Genomic DNA, 21,061 nt, shown 5'->3' on the forward strand with positions numbered 1-21,061 from the left:
GCGTTGAAGTGATTAATCATATATTCAATAGAGGAAATAGAGAGTCAGAGTGGAAGACCAAAGTAAGAGGTCTAGTGAAGTAGTCAAACCTGTATGTCAAAGTCGCGGAGAGAAGTGGGTGTAATCTAGAAAGTTGCATTTTTTTTTAAATTGTGTCTGAACTTTGACGCCCACATATAATGCAGTTTTATTGCACATACTAAATCCATTTGTTGAATATATAATCCTTGGTCCTGGGGGAAAACTAAAGAAAGAAAGAAAGAAAGAAAGAAAGAAAAAAAAAAAAAAAATGAAGAGAAAGGGAACACTTTATAAACGAACTTTTGATTTGGCAAAACAACAAAAGCATGCATGTGAGACTGATATACTTGGTGTCTACACAAAGTGGTGTTGGAATTTCTAAAAAGAAAAATAAAATCTCACCCAATAACCTTGTCTTTTTGCAGTCACGAAGTCAAAATTGAAACCCATCTTTAGACATCTCTTAAGATTTTTTCTCAAACAAATAGTTGACACAGGAGTCAGGACTATAAGACACCTAGCATGAAATAGTCCCCTAGATGTTCTTGCCAATACAAACTTGATATCAGCTGCAAAAACATATATAAATACTGAATAAAATAAACAACATATTGAAAAGAAAAGGTTTTGTTTATGAATTGAAAATAAGGATAAAGTAATCATTTTGTGACAGGAACAAAAGTAATGGAAGACATACTTGCAAATATTTTGTCGTAATGACTAATAATGATGAAGATGAGAAAGATGATCTTTGAGGATAGCAACCCTCTTCCAATCCTTCTTGACATTATCAAGTACCCCCTGTCTTGCAAAAGCGGTAGTCAAACAACAGATTCTCGGTCGTCCAAGTAGTACATTATGCATAAGTACATTGTCTTAAGCCTACACCCTTGGAATGTTGTGCATCTTGTGGGCTCCCTCGCAATACAAATTCTATAAGAAGCAAAAAATAAATAATAAAAATAAACATATCATAACCTGAAGCTTTTTACATGAACAATTGGTTGGAAAGAAAACTGAAAATAAAAATAAAGTAAATGAACCAAACAGGTTACCCGTGAACTACACTTGCTTTTTAGAAACCGTATACAAATCAAATGTAAAGAACCCATGCTTGGACCTAAGAGAGGTTCTACAATCGCAAATTCATACTTTCTTAGTTTTCATATTTTCGCCACTAAAACTTCAGATCCAAGTTTAGCTTTAGATGGGTCAGGTCATCATGTGTCCATTATTAAGAATGCTACAGACAATTAGTCTTGAATCAAAGAGTATATTTTGAATCAAAAAGCTGAAGGAGCTATAATCTCTTTACTGCAACACCTTATGCTAGTTTCCATTAGATGGTTTTTTATTTTTCCTTTTTCTTTCAAATGTCACTGATTGCAGAGTTCTTCCTACTTGAGGCTGATTCTCCTAGTGTCTGGAAAGAGGTGCTGAGAGGCTCTAGAGCTTATTTCTTTGTTTTTAAGGATGGATAGGTCAAAAGAATCTGTAACTGGAGATGCAATTAATAACAACACATCACAGAGAAACCACAATTATAGAAGAGGACTTATGATGACCGCCTAGACCGCCCACAACATATTCTCAAGGGGCTGGTGGACCTTTACGTACTCAAAATACCAGTCCACGCCGAAATGAACCCAAAGGCTTCAGGAGTCATCCTTATAGTTCTGTAGTTCGTAATGAGCCCGGAGGCTCCAGGAGTCATCCTTACAGTTCTGTAGTTCGTACTGAACCCGGAGGCTCTAGGAGTGATCCTTACAGTTCTGTAGTTTGTACTATTGGCCACATCCTAGAAAGTGGTGGTTTCACTGCAGGTAAAGGAGGTCCACTACTCTATGCTACTACTGTTGAAACGGGTAATGCAGAAGGATCTACCACGTTACCTCAAATTGGAACACAGAATGCTCCACACAAAGGAGGGGTTAATCAAGAAGGATATACCAATTCATCACGTTCTGGTGGAACAGGCAATGCTTCAATCCAATATATGAGCTCAAATACTAAGATTCTGTTAAACGAAGATAAAGGACAAACCTTAGCACCCCGGTTCGGTGGTCTTAGAGATGGTCATGGAATTCCACCACTCAATGCTACTACTCTTGCAACTGACTACCAAACTGAGCTGCTAATAAGGTTTGACCTTGTGCAGATGCAAGTATCCTGCGTATTAAAGCTATTTTACCCATAAGAGAGTGAGAAAAATCTATAATTTGTTAACCGGATAGATGAACGCAAAAGAAAATAGGCAAACTATCTGAATAATATTTGCATTGCATTAGAAAGCAAAGTAAAAACAATTACCAGCCATTCTCGGTGTCCTTGAAGATCTTCAATGTTTAGAAATTTTACAGCGACAGCCGACAGACTGAGCCTTAAATCCTTGTCGTAAGTTCTCAAATAAGTTAGTAATATATACTAAGAGTAACTTCGCTTGCACAGGTTAAGAGGTTAAAATATCATCTCCGTCTTCATGAGAGAATAATACGAATCATCAGTTTGTGGGATTCATAAGCTGGATTAAAATCATTAAGAAATGAAATATGTAATAAGCAAGTATTGCCAAGACATCTCTTACCTCCTCAAACACCAGACGTGGAGAAAGACATCCCGATGCAAGCCAAAGAGAGAATTTTGTTGAATAATCAGGTCCTAACATTCCATTTCTTGTCTCTTTGTAAATCCTAATCAAATCCTACATGAAGAGTTTAATAGAATCTAATAATCATGTAATCTTTTTTCATAAACATTTACCAAATTTTAAGACGATATAGATTATGGCCAAGACACATCTTGGATATAAAAGCGTTGGTGCTGAAATTTCTATGAACAAAAAAAGATAGAAAATGAATATTGGATGTATAAGGGCACTCACAGTTAGAGGAACTTAAGTTACTCAACTCTTTGGTGCACTAATACATGCTTTGCAAGTAAAGGGTGGGATCTCTTGTTCATGCATGTATGCTTTCTGCGGGGACATTACCACAACATGTATACTTCTCCTAATAACACTACACTCATCACTAAAAACTATGTTTCATCAAAAAGTATACAATAAATTATTTCATTTTTCCTACTTGCCAAAAATTAACTGTAGATTTCCATAATTTCTTAAAGGGAAAGGAAGACCACCTTTTACGACATTGAAGAGACATTGAAGGGAAGACTGTAGAATTTCTCTTGTTCTTTTTCTTTTATTCATACTTAGTTTGGTCTTCTGAAAATAAATCCAACGGAGAGACTTGGTCAGATTAGATAAGTTGAAAGGTATATCTCATTTTCTTAAAATGTAATGCAACGTTTACACTTTGTACATATATTTTCAATTTTTCAACAATGCATCTTTAATTTCAGAAACAATATGCAATTCCATGCCAAGAAAGTTATAAGGAGCAATTTGTTACCTTACTCCAAAAGTACTCATTGACTCTGCTCAATGCTGCACTTTCACCTCCAAGACAGCACATACCTTTGCTCACCTACATCTCATAAAAATAATAGAGAGAAACACAAAGTTTGATGGGATTCTCTTTCAACCTCAACTCTGATGGATAGAATACCAGGCCAGTTTTCTACATATTACAGTCAATTTATTTTGAGATTATTGGATATAGAAGAAAGTAAAATGTTGAGATTAGCTTCATGTGCTGTTAGTTGTGTAATTTCCTTGTAAACATACCTTAGTAACATCGGTTTGGGCAAAGTCTTTGAGGAAGAAAAGTCACAACAAAGTCAATCCTAGAAATTTCTGATGATGGTGATACTTCTCTTGGTAGGCTCAAGAAAGACTTAGTGAAATAGTGACCGTAGTCAAGATAATTGTTTCTTCTAATCAATTATCATAGTGGAGGAGAGTGGAAAGTGTATCATATGAATGGAGAGCATATATTTGATGTTGAGTTGTCTTCTTGAGGGTACATAGATCGAAAAAAGATTCTAAAATTTTATAGAGAAGTCTTAATGACGGGTTAGTTTAGGAGAGTTAGTTTAGGAGAAAGGGGTTTCGATTCTATAACGCCTTCCGGGCCATGGAGAACATAACTAATGAGTTAACCGTGTCAAATTGGTTTGTAATCGAAGTCCGGCTGTGATCCAGCTGAATCCCCTTCCCATGAGATCGCTTTTCTTTTCAGAATTATCCGGGTGGCTAGTTCTAACGAAGACCGAACAATGATGAAGACCCTTGATTGCTTGTCATCTAGTTTCTCAAGTTCTTCCTTATCGGTGATACTTATCTTGGTAGGGTAGGGAAGAAAATGGAAGTATGCTTGGTATTTTCATGAAGGATGGACATCTTCAAACTAAAGTATTGGACCTTGAAGCTTACTTTTTCCGTAATGGTCTTGTTAGCGGGAATAATGTTTGGGGATTTTTGAATTGGTGGTGGAATGTTAATAACCCCATTTTGTCTTGATAGGGGGTTACCACCGAGGTATATAGCCAGAAGAAAAAGTTTACCCACTAAACTGAAATCCGAGATGAAAGAGTTGGGAAGTTGGGAGGCCGGAGCGTAAGAAGGATTTTTTCGTATCAAAGTTTTTTTTTGGTTTAAATCGCAGAGTTTTTAGGTTTAGGTTTGATCACTTTTGAAGTTTCGACTTTTCGGGTTTCCAATTTCTGCAGTAGTGTGGGGTTTAATGGTTTTTTTGTTAGGGAGATAAATATTATTACTTAATAGAGAAAGGAGATTTAAACAAATACAAGGAGGTTGTATAAGGTTTATTTAATTTATTGTTTTTTTTTACTTTGAGGAGTCCATAGAAAATTAAAAATAGATTAGGGAGATTTAAACAAATCTGGGGAGGTGTGACTAATTATTATTCTATCCAATTTTTTAGGAGCCAATCATATTCCTCTAGGTGCAAAATATAGCGATATGGTGAGGAGAGAGTTTGAGCTTGAACATAACTAATGAGTTAACCGTGTCAAATTGGTTTGTAATCGAAGTGTGTGTGATCCAGGCTGAATCCCTTCCCATGAGATCGCTTTCTTTTGCTTCTGTAATTATCTGGGTGGCTAGTTCTAACGAAGACCGAACAATGATGAAGACCCTTGATTGCTTGTCATCTAGTTTCTCAAGTTCTTCTTGGATGAAAGATTTTGGATTAGACAGAGAAGACAAAGGTGGGAAAGCTGCCGAGTGCTCAACCACCATAGCCATCCGTAACAGCCAACAATGGGGATATAGATGAAATACGGATGCTGAAATCAGCTTGAAATGTGTTGTTTGTTGTGTAATTTGCTGTGTAGTACCAGTGTAGAAGAAAAAGCAAAGAATAACAAACCAAAAAGTCAAGACCTGGAAATTTCTTATCAGTGATACTTATCTTGGTAGGGTCCGGGAGAAAATGGAAGTATGCTTGGTATTTTCATGAAGGATGGACATCTTCAAACTAAAGTACTGGACCTTCGAAGCTTACTTTTCCCGTAATGGTCTTGTTAGCAGGAATAATGTTTGGGGGATTTTTCGGAATTGGTGGTGGAATGTTAATAACCCCATTTTGTCTTCAGATAGGGTTACCACCTGAGGTATATAGCCAGTTCTACGCAAGTTTACCCACTAAACTGAAATCCGAGATGAAAGAGAGAGAAGTTGGGAGGCCGGAGCGTAAGAAGGATTTTTCTGTATCAAAGTTTTTTTTTTTGGTTTAAATCGCAGAGTTTTTTTAGGTTTAGGTTTGATCACTTTTCGGAGTTTCTGACTTTCGGGTTTCCAATTTTCGATGAGTAGTGTGGGGTTTAATGGTTTTTTTGTTAGGGAGATAAATATTATTACTTAATAGAGAAAGGAGATTTAAACAAATACAAGGAGGTTGTATAAGGTTTATTTAATTTATTGTTTTTTTTTACTTTGAGGAGTCCATAGAAAATTAAAAATAGATTAGGGAGATTTAAACAAATCTGGGGAGGTGTGACTAATTATTATTCTATCCAATTTTTTAGGAGCCAATCATATTCCTCTAGGTGCAAAATAGAGCGATATGGTGAGGAGAGAGAATGTGCGCGAGCTTGAACATAACTAATGAGTTAACCGTGTCAAATTGGTTTGTAATCGAGTCTGCTGTGATCCAGGCTGAATCCCTTCCCATGAGATCGCTTTCTTTTGCTTCTGTAATTATCTGGGTGGCTAGTTCTAACGAAGACCGAACAATGATGAAGACCCTTGATTGCTTGTCATCTAGTTTCTCAAGTTCTTCTTGGATGAAAGATTTTGGATTAGACAGAGAAGACAAAGGTGGGAAAGCTGCCGAGTGCTCAACCACCATAGCCATCCGTAACAGCCAACAATGGGGATATAGATGAAATACGGATGCTGAAATCAGCTTGAAATGTGTTGTTTGTTGTGTAATTTGTGTGTAGTACGGTGTAGAAGAAAAAAGCAAAGAATAACAAACCAAAAAGTCAAGACCTGGAAATTTCTTATCAGTGATACTTATCTTGGTAGGGTCCGGGAGAAAATGGAAGTATGCTTGGTATTTTCATGAAGGACGGACATCTTCAAACTAAAGTCTTGGACCTTGAAGCTTACTTTTCCCCGTGAATGGTCTTGTTAGCAGGAATAATGTTTGGGGGATTTTTCGGAATTGGTGGTGGAATGTTAATAACCCCATTTTGTCTTCAGATAGGGTTACCACCTGAGGTATATAGCCAGTTCTACGCAAGTTTACCCACTAAACTGAAATCCGAGATGAAAGAGAGAGAAGTTGGGAGGCCGGAGCGTAAGAAGGATTTTTCTGTATCAAAGTTTTTTTTTTGGTTTAAATCGCAGAGTTTTTTTAGGTTTAGGTTTGATCACTTTTCGGAGTTTCTGACTTTCGGGTTTCCAATTTTCTGCGATAGTGTGGGGTTTAATGGTTTTTTTGTTAGGGAGATAAATATTATTACTTAATAGAGAAAGGAGATTTAAACAAATACAAGGAGGTTGTATAAGGTTTATTTAATTTATTGTTTTTTTTTACTTTGAGGAGTCCATAGAAAATTAAAAATAGATTAGGGAGATTTAAACAAATCTGGGGAGGTGTGACTAATTATTATTCTATCCAATTTTTTAGGAGCCAATCATATTCCTCTAGGTGCAAAATAGAGCGATATGGTGAGGAGAGAGAATGTGCGCAAGCTTTTATATATATATATAGATACTTTGCAGATGACAATGTAAACAAGGGTTCTCTCCCAGATTCTAAAGAAGCTAATGTCGCCTATATTGATCACCATGCTGTGGAAGGCACTTGTGACTGAATCTGAGTATTAAAAGTAGAAACCTTCGTCTACCCTACAACCATGCATATATCATCCCAAACCCTAATCCTAGTCCCATCTCCTAACAGTCCCTAATCCTCCCTGAAAATCCAGCCAACCTCTTACTGATACCTTTCCAAGAAGGATCCCCCATAAGGCCCTGACACTCAACCAGTATTATATTCCACTCCAGATTAACATCGCCAAATCTAGACGTAACCACTCTTCTCTGCAAAAGTATCATGTTACTCGCCAAACCCCCAGAACTGCATCAAGACCAGATTTGGTTCTTTTTTTTTTTTTTATGATCAGACAGATTTGGTTCTTGACCTACTTTAACCAATTCGTAGAGCTAGATTAGTCAGTTTGTATGAGTTGCCTGTGTTTGAGTTTCTCAATTGATTGCACGACTAGCACTATTACAAATGCTGGTGTTATTTCTTGGTAACTTCTTCCTTAATTTTTTTCTCTTCTTTCTTGTGTTAAAAGTTATAGCTTATAAATGCTCCTTGATATATTGTTTGTTAGACGTCTCTCCTCATCACATTTTTGTAGCTAGATAGTACCGATTATTTCTTGAGATCTCTACTGTCCTGACGATTCATGGCTGTACATGTTCACTCTGAAAAAAGTTGGTTAAGGATGACGACATTTTCAAACTCGCTAAACCCCTAAACCCCTCACTAAGAAGGATGACGGCATTTTCAAACTCCTCGAGAGCAAGCCAAATTGAATGAAGCGGCTATTTAACTTGGTATCATGCAGTTATAGTCTGTTTGCTAGGACAGAACGAGTTGTAATAATTTTTCCATAAACGATCAAAAGAACGTAAAATGGAATACGTTACAAGTACAAGCATAAACAAGAAAATAACAATACCTTGCTCATGGATTGGAAATGCAACATCCCCTCGTGTATATCACACACAACACTGCAAGCAAGGATGACTTGAGTAAAATTTGTCCATCAGATTTCTTGTGTTAAAAGTTATAGCTTATAAAAGGATCGTGTACTTCTGGGAATGGAAGTTGAAGCAGAAAGTGATTTTAAGGTTTCTAAATCTCGGTGTTTATCGTTAACTGATATGTCAACAACTGTATCGGCAGATTAAGAAAAATCAAGAAAAGAAAAATGTCTATGGGAGGGAATTGCCGGACCAAATTAACCTGTACGGGAAGCGAGTGATTATATAGGAGACAATCCTGCTGAAATTGTGTTTGTTTTATATCCAGAAAGAACAAAGAAAAACCCAAAAATTAGAGTTCCTTCTTACTTCTGAAATATACATGCAAGGATACGAAGAAGAAACCCCGATAAGGCAACACAAGTCCACAACAATCAGCAACTACTTGGCCTAGCTGGTGTACACAGATCAAACCAAATCTCCAGCTGAGTATAGAATTTTGCCCAAACCACAATCCTTTTACATCACATTCCATCTGGTTTGGGAGGTGCAGGAGCCGGAACAATCCCCCATCTCCTCCGCACGTCCTCCAAATCCTCATGAAAATGACACTCGTAGTATACAGAGATGAGATCTGTGCATTGTAAACCAGCCCGTGAAGCCCAAGGGAAGTAGTGCTGGAAAAATAGTGCTCTCTGCTTCTGATTGAACCTAGCTGTTCCCCCAATGACAGAAAGCAGACACATGGGGAGGAGCATTTGCTCGAACTCTATCACCTTCAGAGCAGACTCGCCAATTAAGTTGGTAGGGAGACCAAAAAGGGTGTGCCAGAAGTCATGCACCTCACGAGCTCGCATTGCAACATATGCCAGTTCTTCAGTTTCCATGAACCGCACTGGTGGGCGGTCATCAGGGGAAAAGTTCCTTGATCCCATGAATCTCGCGTACGCTGCACCAAATGTATTCTCTGGTAGGTCCCATGCATGCCCCACATTAGCAGATATTACACGGGGGCGCTCTAAGAGTATAGCCTGTGGAGAAAATTGCACAATTGGTTAATACGTGGGATTAGACAACAATACCATCAAGTCACAAACCCTCCAACACGCACATAAATGCATGATTTTACAGAGCAGCTATTGAAAAACAAAATTGGAAGATAATATGCATTTGTGCCTCAAATCTGTTCCTGAGATCTTCATGCTTAAGACAGTTGCACCCACTTTTAACATTTCAAACCTGTTAGACTGAGAAACAGAGGAACTATCAATAAATGTGGATATGATTCTATGGCATATTTAGTCCGTACTATCTTCACTTACAAGAATACAACAGCAACAAAAACCGGATAAACCAAGCATGCTTGCCTGCCGATCTCTTTAGAGCTTCCTGAATCTTGATGATCCTTGGACTAGTTCATTATAAACAACTTAAATTCCGGCCAAAGGCATCATTTAGGATCTATCTGCAAGAGGTACATCAGACCAAAGAGTACCACGCCTCCAAAGATAAGAAACTCAGAATACCAGTGAATTGCAAAGGGATAAAACAAGGCCTATTTATCGGGAACCTAAGACTTAAAACATTCTACACTCTCTTTTTCCGTTTAAACCTTGTCCTTAGAGAGGTAGCTTGAGCTACTTTTCGGGCACAACTCCTCCCTGAGAAAATTTCTTATCCTAGAACACTACTCTGACAAATGAATACCAGTCTCAGAAGTACACTTTCCAATGGACTTCTTACATACTTTACAACCATATTCTCATCATAATAGGACCAGAATCCAAAGAACAACTGGCAAGAAAATTACCAACAAACGAAGAGGGTACCCCGAACCACCTACTCCCACCAGAAACAATTAAAGAAGATGAAGAAGTAGTAGTAGTAGTAATAGTACTAATAATAATACAGACTGAGAAAAGGAAATAAGATTAAATATAAAAAAAGAAAATGCTCAAGCATAATGGTCACATATCATGCTTTCAGCAGTCGCCTTATAACAGCATAGCTGCCTCAAAAGAATTGCACTAGTACTAGTGTACAAGGAGTTTCAAGTGTCAAGCGTCAGTCAAGTGCAAAATCATGATAATAAACAAACTGGGGTAAATATCAACCAGACTGAATGAGTTTCAAGTGTCAAAGGTAAATCAACTGCAATATATTATGCCGAAAAAAAACCAAGAAACAGAAATGAAAACTACTTGATCCACATACTTATCAAGGTATCAGGCCAACGACCTAATGCTACCCCAAATAGCCTTGACAGAGCATAAAAGTTGGTGCTCAGCACTTAACTCTGTAATTTTCACAGCAACTTTGTGGCACCACTTAACTTCAACAGCCCAATAAGGACGTTCCCCCAAAGGCTACACCAGCAGGATGCTAATCCTCTCCACCCACATTTCCTATGACCATCAAGATACATCAATTGTTTCTCAGATATTTATATAAAAAAAATAAATAAAGAAACCACTGGTGGTCATAGTGGGAATAATGGTGGACGTCTCACATTGACCTTTCTATAAGTTTGAGAAGGTTCCAAGACTAGTATTCAGTCTCCAGGAAATACTATTAATCTTATGCTCTATTTGAAGAACATATCGGAATAAGCTGATAAAAAAAGCTGTAAAACCTAACGGAGATAATAATATTGGGAAATATGGCCGCAAAAGAGCATGATCTAGTGCAGCAAAAGACTATTTTATCAGAAAATGTGATTGTTTCTAAAGAGAGTTCAAAACGTAACCTTGAAAAACGTTGATAAACTTTGGCAGTTGCATGATTCAAAGGAAGAAGATCGAGTGAATCAGAGGTGTAGGGTTTCAGGCTCTAACAAGTAATATTTCCCTTTAATAGTCTTTTACACCCTTTAATGAAATGTGGCACTCTCAACCTTTATTTTCTTTATTTACTTTATTTAGCTTTCTTAATCTCTAAGATTATGTGTGACAATAGCATAATACCAATGAAGCAAGCAAGCACAGCGAAAGCTTTCTATCTAGAAAAAATATTCTGGATAATGAGAATGAAGCAAGCAGAGGCAGAAAAAGGAAGGTATGAATGAGGGCCTGACAGTGGAATGGTGGTTTGGTCTCCCACCTACCCTACCTGGAATGAGAGCTGCTGACACTGACTCTTATAAGGGGCTGGCCTGTGCCTCTTTTCATCGGTCAGCCAGTGGGGCACCAATTCGCAGGGGAGATCTCATTTCAGGGGAGAATGGGAACAGCCTTATGAAAGTAAACTACAAGAAGCGAAACATGCCATTCCTATTCATGGGTTGGCCAAGTCAGGTTGTTGGGATTAGTCTTATTCCGTACCGTCAGGTTCTGGATCGCTTAGTGTTCTTGAGTGCAGGTAGTTCAAGGCGGAGGTCAAGCTATGCTATGGGCACAAGGAGGTAAGGTATATATCTATAGTTCCTTCCTCGGCTTGCGTCGGGGGGGGGGGAGGGGGAGGGGGAGGGAGGGGATAAGCTGCAGCGGTACCTCACGAACTTCTTACTGGGGCAGCACCATCCTATAGGCGCGAGTGTTTGGATGCACGTGTTTTGTTCATATTCCTGCACAGTTAAGAGAGGAATTGTCACCCAGGCAATCACTTGTGTCTTTCTTGGATATGCTCAGTCCGGGTATAGATGCTATGACGTGAAATCCAAGAGACTACATGTATCCTTGAATGTTCTCTTTAATGAGGTCGCCTCATATTTTCCTTAACCTAATTAATCAGCCCTGGGGGACAATGGTGATGGAGATGTATTGCGGCCTTCTCCTGTTCATCAACTTGAACCTCATTCTTCTGCAGTTGATGTTACGGATCAGCCTCACTCTTCAGGCCAGCAACTTTGCCCAGCATCTTCTGCCGATTGTCAGCCTGTTCAGCTGACCTCAGAGGATTCCAGTCACCCGGCACAGCATGTTTATTCTCGGCGGCGATTACATTATGTTTCCCAGGCTAAGACTACTCCAGAAGATCAGCAGTCTAGCCCAGTTGCTTCCCTTCCAGTCGCTTTCTCAGATTCTGGATCCCTCTCTCAGGTTCATCGATCCTCTCAAGTTTCTTATCCCATTGAAGGATTGTTGTCTTATGTTATGAATCGTTTTCCCCAAAACATCAAGCTTACCTCATGTCAGTTCAATATTCTCATGAACCTGAATCATTTGCTGAAGCCTTCAATCATTCTTGCTGGAGAGATGCTATGCAGTGAGAAATCAATGCCCAGGAAAAAAAGAATAAGACTTTTTCTCATTGCCTGCAGGGAAACAAGCCATTGGCAGCATGCAAGTGGATTTACAAGATCAAGCATAAAGCGGAAGGCTTGGTAGAGAGATACAAAGCTAGATTAGTAGCTAAAGGATTCCTTCCAGAATATTGAGTCGAAACTGAGGAAACATTTGCCCCGGGTTGCTAAAATGACCACTATTCGTGTCATGCTTGCCTTGGCTGCAAAAGTGGCCCTTATTTCAATGTGACGTGAAGAATTCCTTTCTCCACATAGATCTGCAAGAAAAAGTTTTTATTCAGCCTCCTCCAACTCCAGTCTTCCTAACTTTGGACGCAAGCTCAAGAGAGGGGGAGGGGTTGGCAGTCCAGGTTATGAAATATCCAGCCGGGTATTTAGTGCCTGATCCAACAGAAGGGAAAGCCTACCTCAGATAGTAGTAAAATCCTTGCTGCTTTCATCTCCGGGCTAGGGGCTGGGTTTGCAACAGGTAAAAAGAAAACTCCTGAATGGGCGGTTCTGAAGCCTGGGAGGTCCTTGGCTTAACATCCCGGATATCTCATATCTCAACACGCATTCGAATAGAGGATGAACGACTAATACTTGCTTCAAGGTCGACCTCTATGGAATGGGTATCCGATACATCTTCTCTGGAATCTTCGCATTTCAGCGAGGTAGGGACCAAGATCTCCGGAACCACTAGCTAGGGAGTTCCCTGTTTTCACTGGCTCCGATGAACTGTTCGGAAGGCCATAAGCAGTTCCAACATCTTCTGAGGTCAAGTCGTCTTCTATGAATCTTCCATCTCTGGATCTCCCAGAAGCAAGAGTCTCTGTTGAGGAAAGAAGGGGGAAGGGGAATCCATAAAGGTTTTTGGCTCGCAATAATGCTAGGGTCCTGATTGAGCAACTAGTAGTCCTATCTATCTACCTCTCCAGACACAATATCTTGAGTACCTATGATGGTGACCACATCTGCTGGCATGTGATGTTTGGACATAGAATCGAGTCCTTGTGAATGGGCAGAGCCAGGTGCTCTTATTTTACGATGGTAGGGACGATTGCTTCCATTATTCCTTTGGCATGATCGTTTCGAAGTTCTGTCATAAGATAGTCTTTTTCTTTTCGGAAATCAGAATAGCTGTTGAGCAGAAGGGTTTTGTATTACTTGGTTGGGATAAGGGTGCAGCAGCAGTGGTAAGAGCAGTAGAACCGACCGCAATGGAAACAGCTTGAGCAAATCCCTTTCTCATTATGAACCTACTTTCTTCCGTCACGGTAAGAAGCCCAAGTAAAGGAACTACATTGAAAGACAAAGCATTTCTATCAGCACAATGTCCTGCATATTTGATTTGCCATGACTTGCAGCTATTACTTCTCCCTTGTCATTGCGTAGTGCTGCTTCCCATCCCCCTTCAGTACCTTGCAAAGTCCCGTCTGTGTTAAGGTTATTAATCTCTTTTTCTGCGCGCACCCACCTGCAATACTCTCGTTATCTCTGTTTAAAGCCAACCTCTATATTCCATTTATCCATAAAGTTCTAAGCATCGGGTCCTGTCTCCATTCGAATGTTCATTCCCCAGTAACCGTGTTCTGGCATCTCCCAACACTGAATCAACCACCTGGTGTGCATCCAAGTGTTTGTTCTGAAAAATTCAATCATTTCTTGTCTTCCATATCCAATACATGAACGCATTCCACACAAGCCTGTCTCCATCTTGTTCGCATCCTTTACCTCGTGTTACAGTTTCAAACCATTGAAGCTCTCCTTGCCATGTAATATCAATTACTCGCCTAAATCCCATTCTCTGAATTATTAACTAATTCTGATATATCTACTAGCAGCATCGACTGAAGTAACTGACCCAAGGATCGCCTTAGAAGCGGACAGAAATCCATTACTCTTAGGCTACCGGAACCCGGTACTCCATTTAGATAGGCATAATCGCTTGTTTAACCAAGCCCTGCTGTCTTTACCCTAAAAGCTGCTAAAAGGCCTGTTAGCCCTCTTTCCCCGGGCAGGATAAGCTAGTTCTTCTATTCCAAGGATAGCTGACAGGAATTCATTTCCCTTTGCAGTTGCGAGTTAGGATTCTATCCGAAACTCTTTCTATATGCATGCCCAGAATCTGAGTTTCACCTAGCCTACCCATAAGCGGTACTAAACTATAGTTTAATGAGCCTAAAATGCCAGCTAGCATCGTCGGAATAGAAGCTGACTTCTGCCCCGGAACTTAGTTACCTAAAGAACTCTGGATAAGAGAAGATCAGCTTACTCTTCTAAACCAGGATTGACTTCCACTCCAACAGAAATTCATTACCCTTAGCGATTATCGGAATCCTAAACAGAATTGCTATGCACATAATCACTTGTTTAACCAACCCCTGCGGTGTTTGTTTTTTACCCTAAAATGTACTAAAAGACCCGATTAATGTGTCTAAATGCCGGTTAGATACGTTTTCCCCAGGCCCGGGATAGGCTATTTCGATTAGACCAGAGTATCAACTTAGAAGCTGACATGACAGGATTGACCTTAGGCTAGCGGTTATCAAAAACTACTTCACTCAAGAGCTGGAGCTACTGACCCACCTACTAAAGCAGTAAAAGCAAGGGATCCGAAGCAGGTACTAAAAGCAAGGGATCCGAACCCAGTACTTAATTTAAATAGGAATAATCGCTTGTTTAACCTTGCCCTGGGGTGTTTACCCATCAACCTACTCAAAGTCCCGGTAAATGCATCTAAACCATGAGATAGGTTTTCTATTTATTGGATTGGTTAGGCACTTGCTTGTTTATCCAAATCAGATTCTGGCTTTGGCTCCATACTTTGCTTAGAAAAGATCAGTCTTCTTTTAACGTCCACGCTTTAGCTCCTTAACTCTCGGTAAAGCAACTCTTCCTGAACTAGCTTGTAACTTCTAGTCTTCAGGCACTGAATCTCCTAAGCAGTTCACCCATGGCAGCCATAGCAGCAAACTTAGAAACCCACTTAACTAGTCCTAGCTGGAATAACCCAGGATCAGAACCTGGAACTGAATTTAGATAGGCATAATAGCATGTTTATATCCGGGGTGCTGTGTTTACCCATAAGCGGTGCTAAACTAGCGTTTCATTCGCTTCAAAACCCAGCTAGCATCGGCGGGTCTGGAGCTTGTTTAGATCAGGACCCACGCTTTAGCAGCTAAGAAAGCTGACTTAGATTCCCTTCTAACTAGTCCTAGTCGTATATAATGAATAGCCCAGGATTAGAACCCGGAACTGAATTTAGATAGGCATAATCGCAGATTTAACCCGTGTGCTGTCTTTACCCATGAGCAGGACTAAACAGGCTGCCGGGTTAAGTTGTTCAACCAAATCGACTTATTCAACATCCACTGCTGCTGCCATCCTTGCTGCTGAAACTAGCTCAGATGCTTCAACCTCACCTCCCGAACCCTCATAAGTAGGAAAGTGTCTCTTCTCCTTCATCCCGTAACTCCACTCTTCTTGATGCTCAATTGAATTTCCTCCATGCAAAACGAATAGCAGGGTGTGCTGCAACAGATTCAAGAAGAGCTGTATTCAAAGTTTGGACACCCCTTTTAAGGTAACGCCTTCTTCTCTGTTGAGTAACTTAGGAATGGGGTGCTTATCAGCCAGCAAGTAAACTACCTTAACCCCCTGAAATCTAAGTAAGGAGTTGGGAGCATTTCGAGCTAGGAGTTGAACCAAGGCCACTATTCCGGACTTAGAGATAGTAGTTCCCAAGTATGATATGAAATAGGAAGGATAAAGGCCTTGTCCTACTCTAATACAAGTAAGTAGCTAACGCTACCTTAATCCCCTGAAGTAAGGATTTTGAAGCTCAGGAGCAAGAGTAACTGTAGTTGCTACGGCCAGGGGAGCTAGTCCCGTAACTGCGGGCAGTTCGAGTTCTTTACAAGACAGATGGGAACTGTAGCTAACAAGTGTGCCCTGAGTGGAATCCTACTTATACTCTTTCTACTATATTGGCAGGACGGGTGCCAAGTTATTAGTAGCTAGGCAGCTAAGGCAGTAGTAGTTCAGGTCAGGTCAGGGCATGAAGCTACAGGTTCTATTTGCGGTCGTGAGACAGAGGTCAGAGGCAACTTGTTATATAGGTAGCCGTGCGTGTTAATAGATCTTCTTCTATACTAGTAGTAGCAGTAGTGGGTGAATCGGTTTCTTAGGTAAGGTTTAGTTTCTTTATTAGAAGGATAAGCACGGTTATTACTGTTTGTCCCAACATCCAGCCGAGGTAGGCTACTAACTTGCTCGTTAGAAGTAGTTAACGAACGGAAATAAGGCCATTTGATGTCTATAAGTGAAGATTGGATGGATGCCCGCTCCTTGGGTATGCTTTCAAAAGGGCTGTTTTCATGCGTGCTGGTGTTCGTGGTCTGTTGGTTTTTCTATTCTCGTGGGGTGTGCGAAGGCGCATCTACAAGTTGAGAGTGTGCTCGGGCAAGTGGGCTAACCAGAACTACTAGTAACGGGATTTGCCTGCAATACGAGTAAGGGGAATGGAACTCTTGTTTGAGAACTTTAGCTACGGACTTAGGTTAGCTAGCTCAGCTTCTCCTATGGCTATTTGGATTAAGGAAGTAGGGTAATGCACAGACAAAGAACGCCTAATCAAATAATGGTGAGTCAAATCAGGCGCGGCAGCCATTCCAAGGCTTTTATGCCACCTAAAGGCCTTATTTAAGATAGGAGAATGTACGGGAATCTCTCATAAATAGGAAAACATTCAGGCTCTGACAATACCAACTACTCAAGCTCCTACTACAGCTCCAATTCCGGAACCAGCTGACTTGCCTAATGAAATGATCTGGTGCACCAAAAGACTATTTTATCAGAAAATGTGATTGTTTCTAAAGAGAGGTCAAAACGTAACCTTGAAAAACGTTGATAAACTTTGGCAGTTGCATGATTCAAAGGAAGAAGATCGAGTAAATCAGAGGTGTAGGGTTTCAGGCTCTAACAAGTAATATTTCCCTCCCTGATCTAAATCTCCGTGAATTTAAGGAAAAAAAATAGGAAAAGAGTTCGCATAAAATCACATTACGACCAATTTGTTTTTACTCTTTTTGACTGTCCGATGAATTATGTCATATCATAATCTGATACAAAAATGTATATGTCTACAAGTGTTTAAGTATAGAATCCAACCCATGTTTCAATGGCCTTAAGCATATTAGTGTGACAATAAGTACATGGTCTTTGTGTCGAGAAACTTTCAGAAAGATTGAACCCATAAGAAAGTTGACCTGAATAACTGGGAGGCGGGAGCAGTGTGAAAAATGAACTAATCAGTAAACTTATCAACTCCACACGAGGCTGAAAAATATTTTGGTCCAAAATATACAATTCAAGCGAATGTGTCTACCTGACATCAAGAACCGGACAAGTTGACAACTAGCCTTTATTTTTGTTTGTAATCATTTGTCTCACGTATGTCGTTTGCCGAAAGCATCATCGTTTACAATCTCTTGAAAATGTCAATGAACAAGGTGCAAACACTTTAACACACAGCATACTTTTGGTCAGGATATTATTTTATCAACAATACAAATCAACATTGAGCAATTACTTTATGAAAGGTAATATGATTCCCTTAGTTGCAATCCTCATACAAAGTGTAACTTTAGCATTTCTTAAATACACCACCAATTTTTTAAAAAAAACATAAATATTAAAAGAAAAAACATCAAGTAACAATTCTAATAGAGTAATAGCGACCATAATACTCATTAATGTTGCAGGTTTTGGTTTTCGTATGCAATTTAATCATACACTTCTTATGCAACTCTATCCAAAAAAAAATTACATGTGTGGTTGGAAAACACACCTGGCCCTCTGGGCTCTTTTTCATCCTCTCAAGAACTCTCTCAAAAAATGGTCTTCCAGTAGTTTCCCCCAATGCTGCTATTAAATCTGCTCTCCTTGGGTCCAAAAGTGCACCAACTGCAGAACCCAGTGCAACAGCTGCCTGTTGCCACCCATTAAGCCGAACACGCCCACCTGCTACCATTTTATCCTCTTGTAAGAACCAAACCTGACCAGAAGAGATGAATGCTTTAAAATTTAGTAAATGCCTGGTTCATCAGTTAAGTGCCTAGAGTATGGAATTTGCCTGGCTTATGGGGGGCGTTTGGGAACTAAGAAAAAGCGGAAAACATGTTTGGCAAATCAACGTTTCTTTAGGTTAAAAAGCTAAAAGTAACTTCCTAATTAGCAAATATTACAACCAAATATCATCTCTCACCATACTCATGTCTCCTTGTTGTACTTGATATTTTTGAACATTAGCAAAATATGGTAATCCATATAAATGTACATTCATGGCATAAAAGAAGATGATATAGAAATGCAGACGGCGAAAAGTTAAATAATCAATGAATATTATTCCAGAAGCTCTTCGTATCTCCCAACCAATTATTTACAAATAACCGTTAGATAGGAGAGTTTATGGCCCACAACTGACCTTAATGCCCTCGTCTTCTTCCCTCTCTCTTTTGATTTTATTATGCAAGTTTTTCTCGTTGTTGGTATGTTTTTCAGTAGAATCAGTATAGTGAGGGACCAAAAACCTTTTTTGCTCTCCGACTCACCAACCTTGAGATATGGACATTTTATCCTACGTTCGCTTCATAGGTTTGGGGAGATCAATCTAATCTCCCTTTATCATTTGCGATTATTTATGGGGATTTTTCAATGGGCTGGCGAGGGCTAAAGCCCGATTGAATCGGAACCAATAAGAGAGAGACTTATATATATCTTAAATATTGTCCGATAAGACTATTGGGTCAGTTCTGGACATAAAGTAGTTTTGTTAGTTTTTCAATTAAATACTAATATATTTTCAATTATAAAAAGTTTGGGGTTTGGTGGATTGGTGATGTAGTGCCACACATAAAACATGGGTTTGACTCTTGCAATACTCAATTTCAATTTTTTTTGAGAAATCACAAAAAAATTAACTATTTCCATGTAATCTTATCGAACTTAAGCCAAGTCTGAATCCGATCATGTCCAACAAGATTTAGATAGGGCTTGGACCTTCTAAATGCGAATATAATTTGGACCGGGACCTAGGCATAGGTGAGTCTTGTTCAAGTCCAGCCCGTTGATAGCCCTAGTATTTAGACTTTCGTATTACTTTTTAGACTGAAGAAATAGACCAAATTTCAAAAAAATTATGAAATAGTACTATTTTTGTCAGTTGACCGAAGTCAAACTTTTTCAATATGTTCATATCTTTTACCTATAAGGAAAACTCTCCAAACAACAGTGTTATTTCCATCAATCGGATTTTTTGCTTTCCAATTTTGCCCTCGCTCATAATTTCTATTTATAATGCTATAATCTGATTTTTTTTTAAATTTATTATATTTGATAAGGGTAAATGTGTAAATGTAATATTCAACTCTAACTAGAGTTGTCAACAATTGCGGCTGGGCTGAAATTCGATGGGCTTTTTACTATTGGGCTTCGGTTGCAATTTGGTTGGGCTTATTTTGAGTGGGCTTCAGTTGTAATTTTTTAAAAATCAATCTTGCCACATGGGCTGGGTTTTTGTTGGACTTACTTTCATGGCTTGGTTAATTGGACAATTTTCATTTTCACACTCATAGAGCGTGCCCAAAATGCTAGCTTGCCACATGGACTGGGCTTTTGTTGAGCTTACTTTCGTGGCTTGATTAATTGGACAACTCTCATTTTCACGCTCACAGAGCGTGCCCAAAATGCTAGTTTTCATAATATCTACGTTTTCACGTGAGTAGGCATAATACGATTTCAAAATTCCTTAGATGAATTTGCTCCCTCTTCACCTTCCCCTATAAATTTAACTCGTTAAAGCACACAGAAAAACAACTAGCCAACTAACCAGACTGCGCATGGGACGAGGGAAACCTGATTCTGCAACTTCAACCGCTGGGTTATTTGACATACAAATATTGAGTGGAATACAAACTTGAACCAGACCAATAGTATCACGAGTCATGACACAGTTTAGCATTTGTACCAGAATGACAGATGGGCATTTAGTTGTATCTCTTTTTTCTTCAATTGTATAGACGCATTCCCAACCACAATTTCCATATCACAAAAGCTGAAATTTAATCAATAATAAGAGATATAGAAGGCCAAACTGGAAATAGTAGTGGTATAGCCATTATCCTTGAATACATAAATACTGTAGTTGTTCTAATCATCTCATACTTTTTGTATACTGCAACTACCCATTTTTAACAAAAGTTTTTTTGGAAATTTATTACCCTATATCCTCTGGTTCATTTTCCCCTTACAAGGTGGTGAATGGACCTTCCATTGTTAGCCCAATCAATTGCAAGGATGACTTGCATGAGCTCTGACAAGTTTGTCAATATCAGCTAAAGAATTATAGAAAATACATGAAACACGCATACTAGTATTGAGCACCGCTTGTCACCATTCATTGCCAACAGTTTGAAAGGACAGACAGGAGGAAAAAAAATGGAACTTCAGGATAATTACTCTGAAGTTAGAGAGGGGAAATATCGAAGTCCAGCAAAATCTTCCATCGTTTAGTCGGACGGACCAATCATCTTCTCAGGAACCACAAACTTGTCAAACTCATCAGAAGTAAGCACATTGAGTTTTAATGTCGCTTCCTGTAAATAAAA

General features: G+C 39.2%; 1 protein-coding gene and 1 long non-coding RNA gene across 3 annotated transcripts; both read right to left on the reverse strand.

Moving 5' to 3' along the window:
* Positions 1-1,589: 1,589 nt before the first annotated feature.
* On the reverse strand, positions 1,590-3,509 carry LOC147522780 (uncharacterized). The gene is made up of 4 exons (XR_015195602.1): positions 3,432-3,509; positions 2,606-2,722; positions 2,332-2,496; positions 1,590-2,203 (listed from the first exon to the last, which is right to left on the reverse strand). It is a non-coding gene; the product is annotated as an uncharacterized LOC147522780 (long non-coding RNA).
* A 4,926-nt stretch (positions 3,510-8,435) lies between these two features.
* On the reverse strand, positions 8,436-19,181 carry LOC147522781 (ubiquinone biosynthesis protein COQ4 homolog, mitochondrial-like). 2 transcript variants are annotated; one of them, XM_086595041.1, is made up of 3 exons: positions 18,880-19,181; positions 18,244-18,450; positions 8,436-9,201 (listed from the first exon to the last, which is right to left on the reverse strand). In XM_086595041.1, exons 2-3 carry the CDS (start codon positions 18,424-18,426, stop codon positions 8,695-8,697), a joined length of 690 nt encoding a protein of 229 aa, XP_086451167.1. In that variant the 5' UTR covers positions 18,427-18,450; positions 18,880-19,181; the 3' UTR covers positions 8,436-8,694. The 2 variants fall into 2 exon arrangements, with proteins under 2 accessions (XP_086451167.1, XP_086451166.1); XM_086595040.1 differs by lacking the exon at positions 18,880-19,181 and adding an exon at positions 18,661-18,800.
* Between the last annotated feature and the right edge of the window lie 1,880 nt (positions 19,182-21,061).

This window comes from Coptis chinensis, chromosome 1 (genome assembly GCF_015680905.1).
Source record: "Coptis chinensis isolate HL-2020 chromosome 1, ASM1568090v1, whole genome shotgun sequence".
Taxonomy (NCBI): Eukaryota; Viridiplantae; Streptophyta; class Magnoliopsida; order Ranunculales; family Ranunculaceae; genus Coptis; species Coptis chinensis.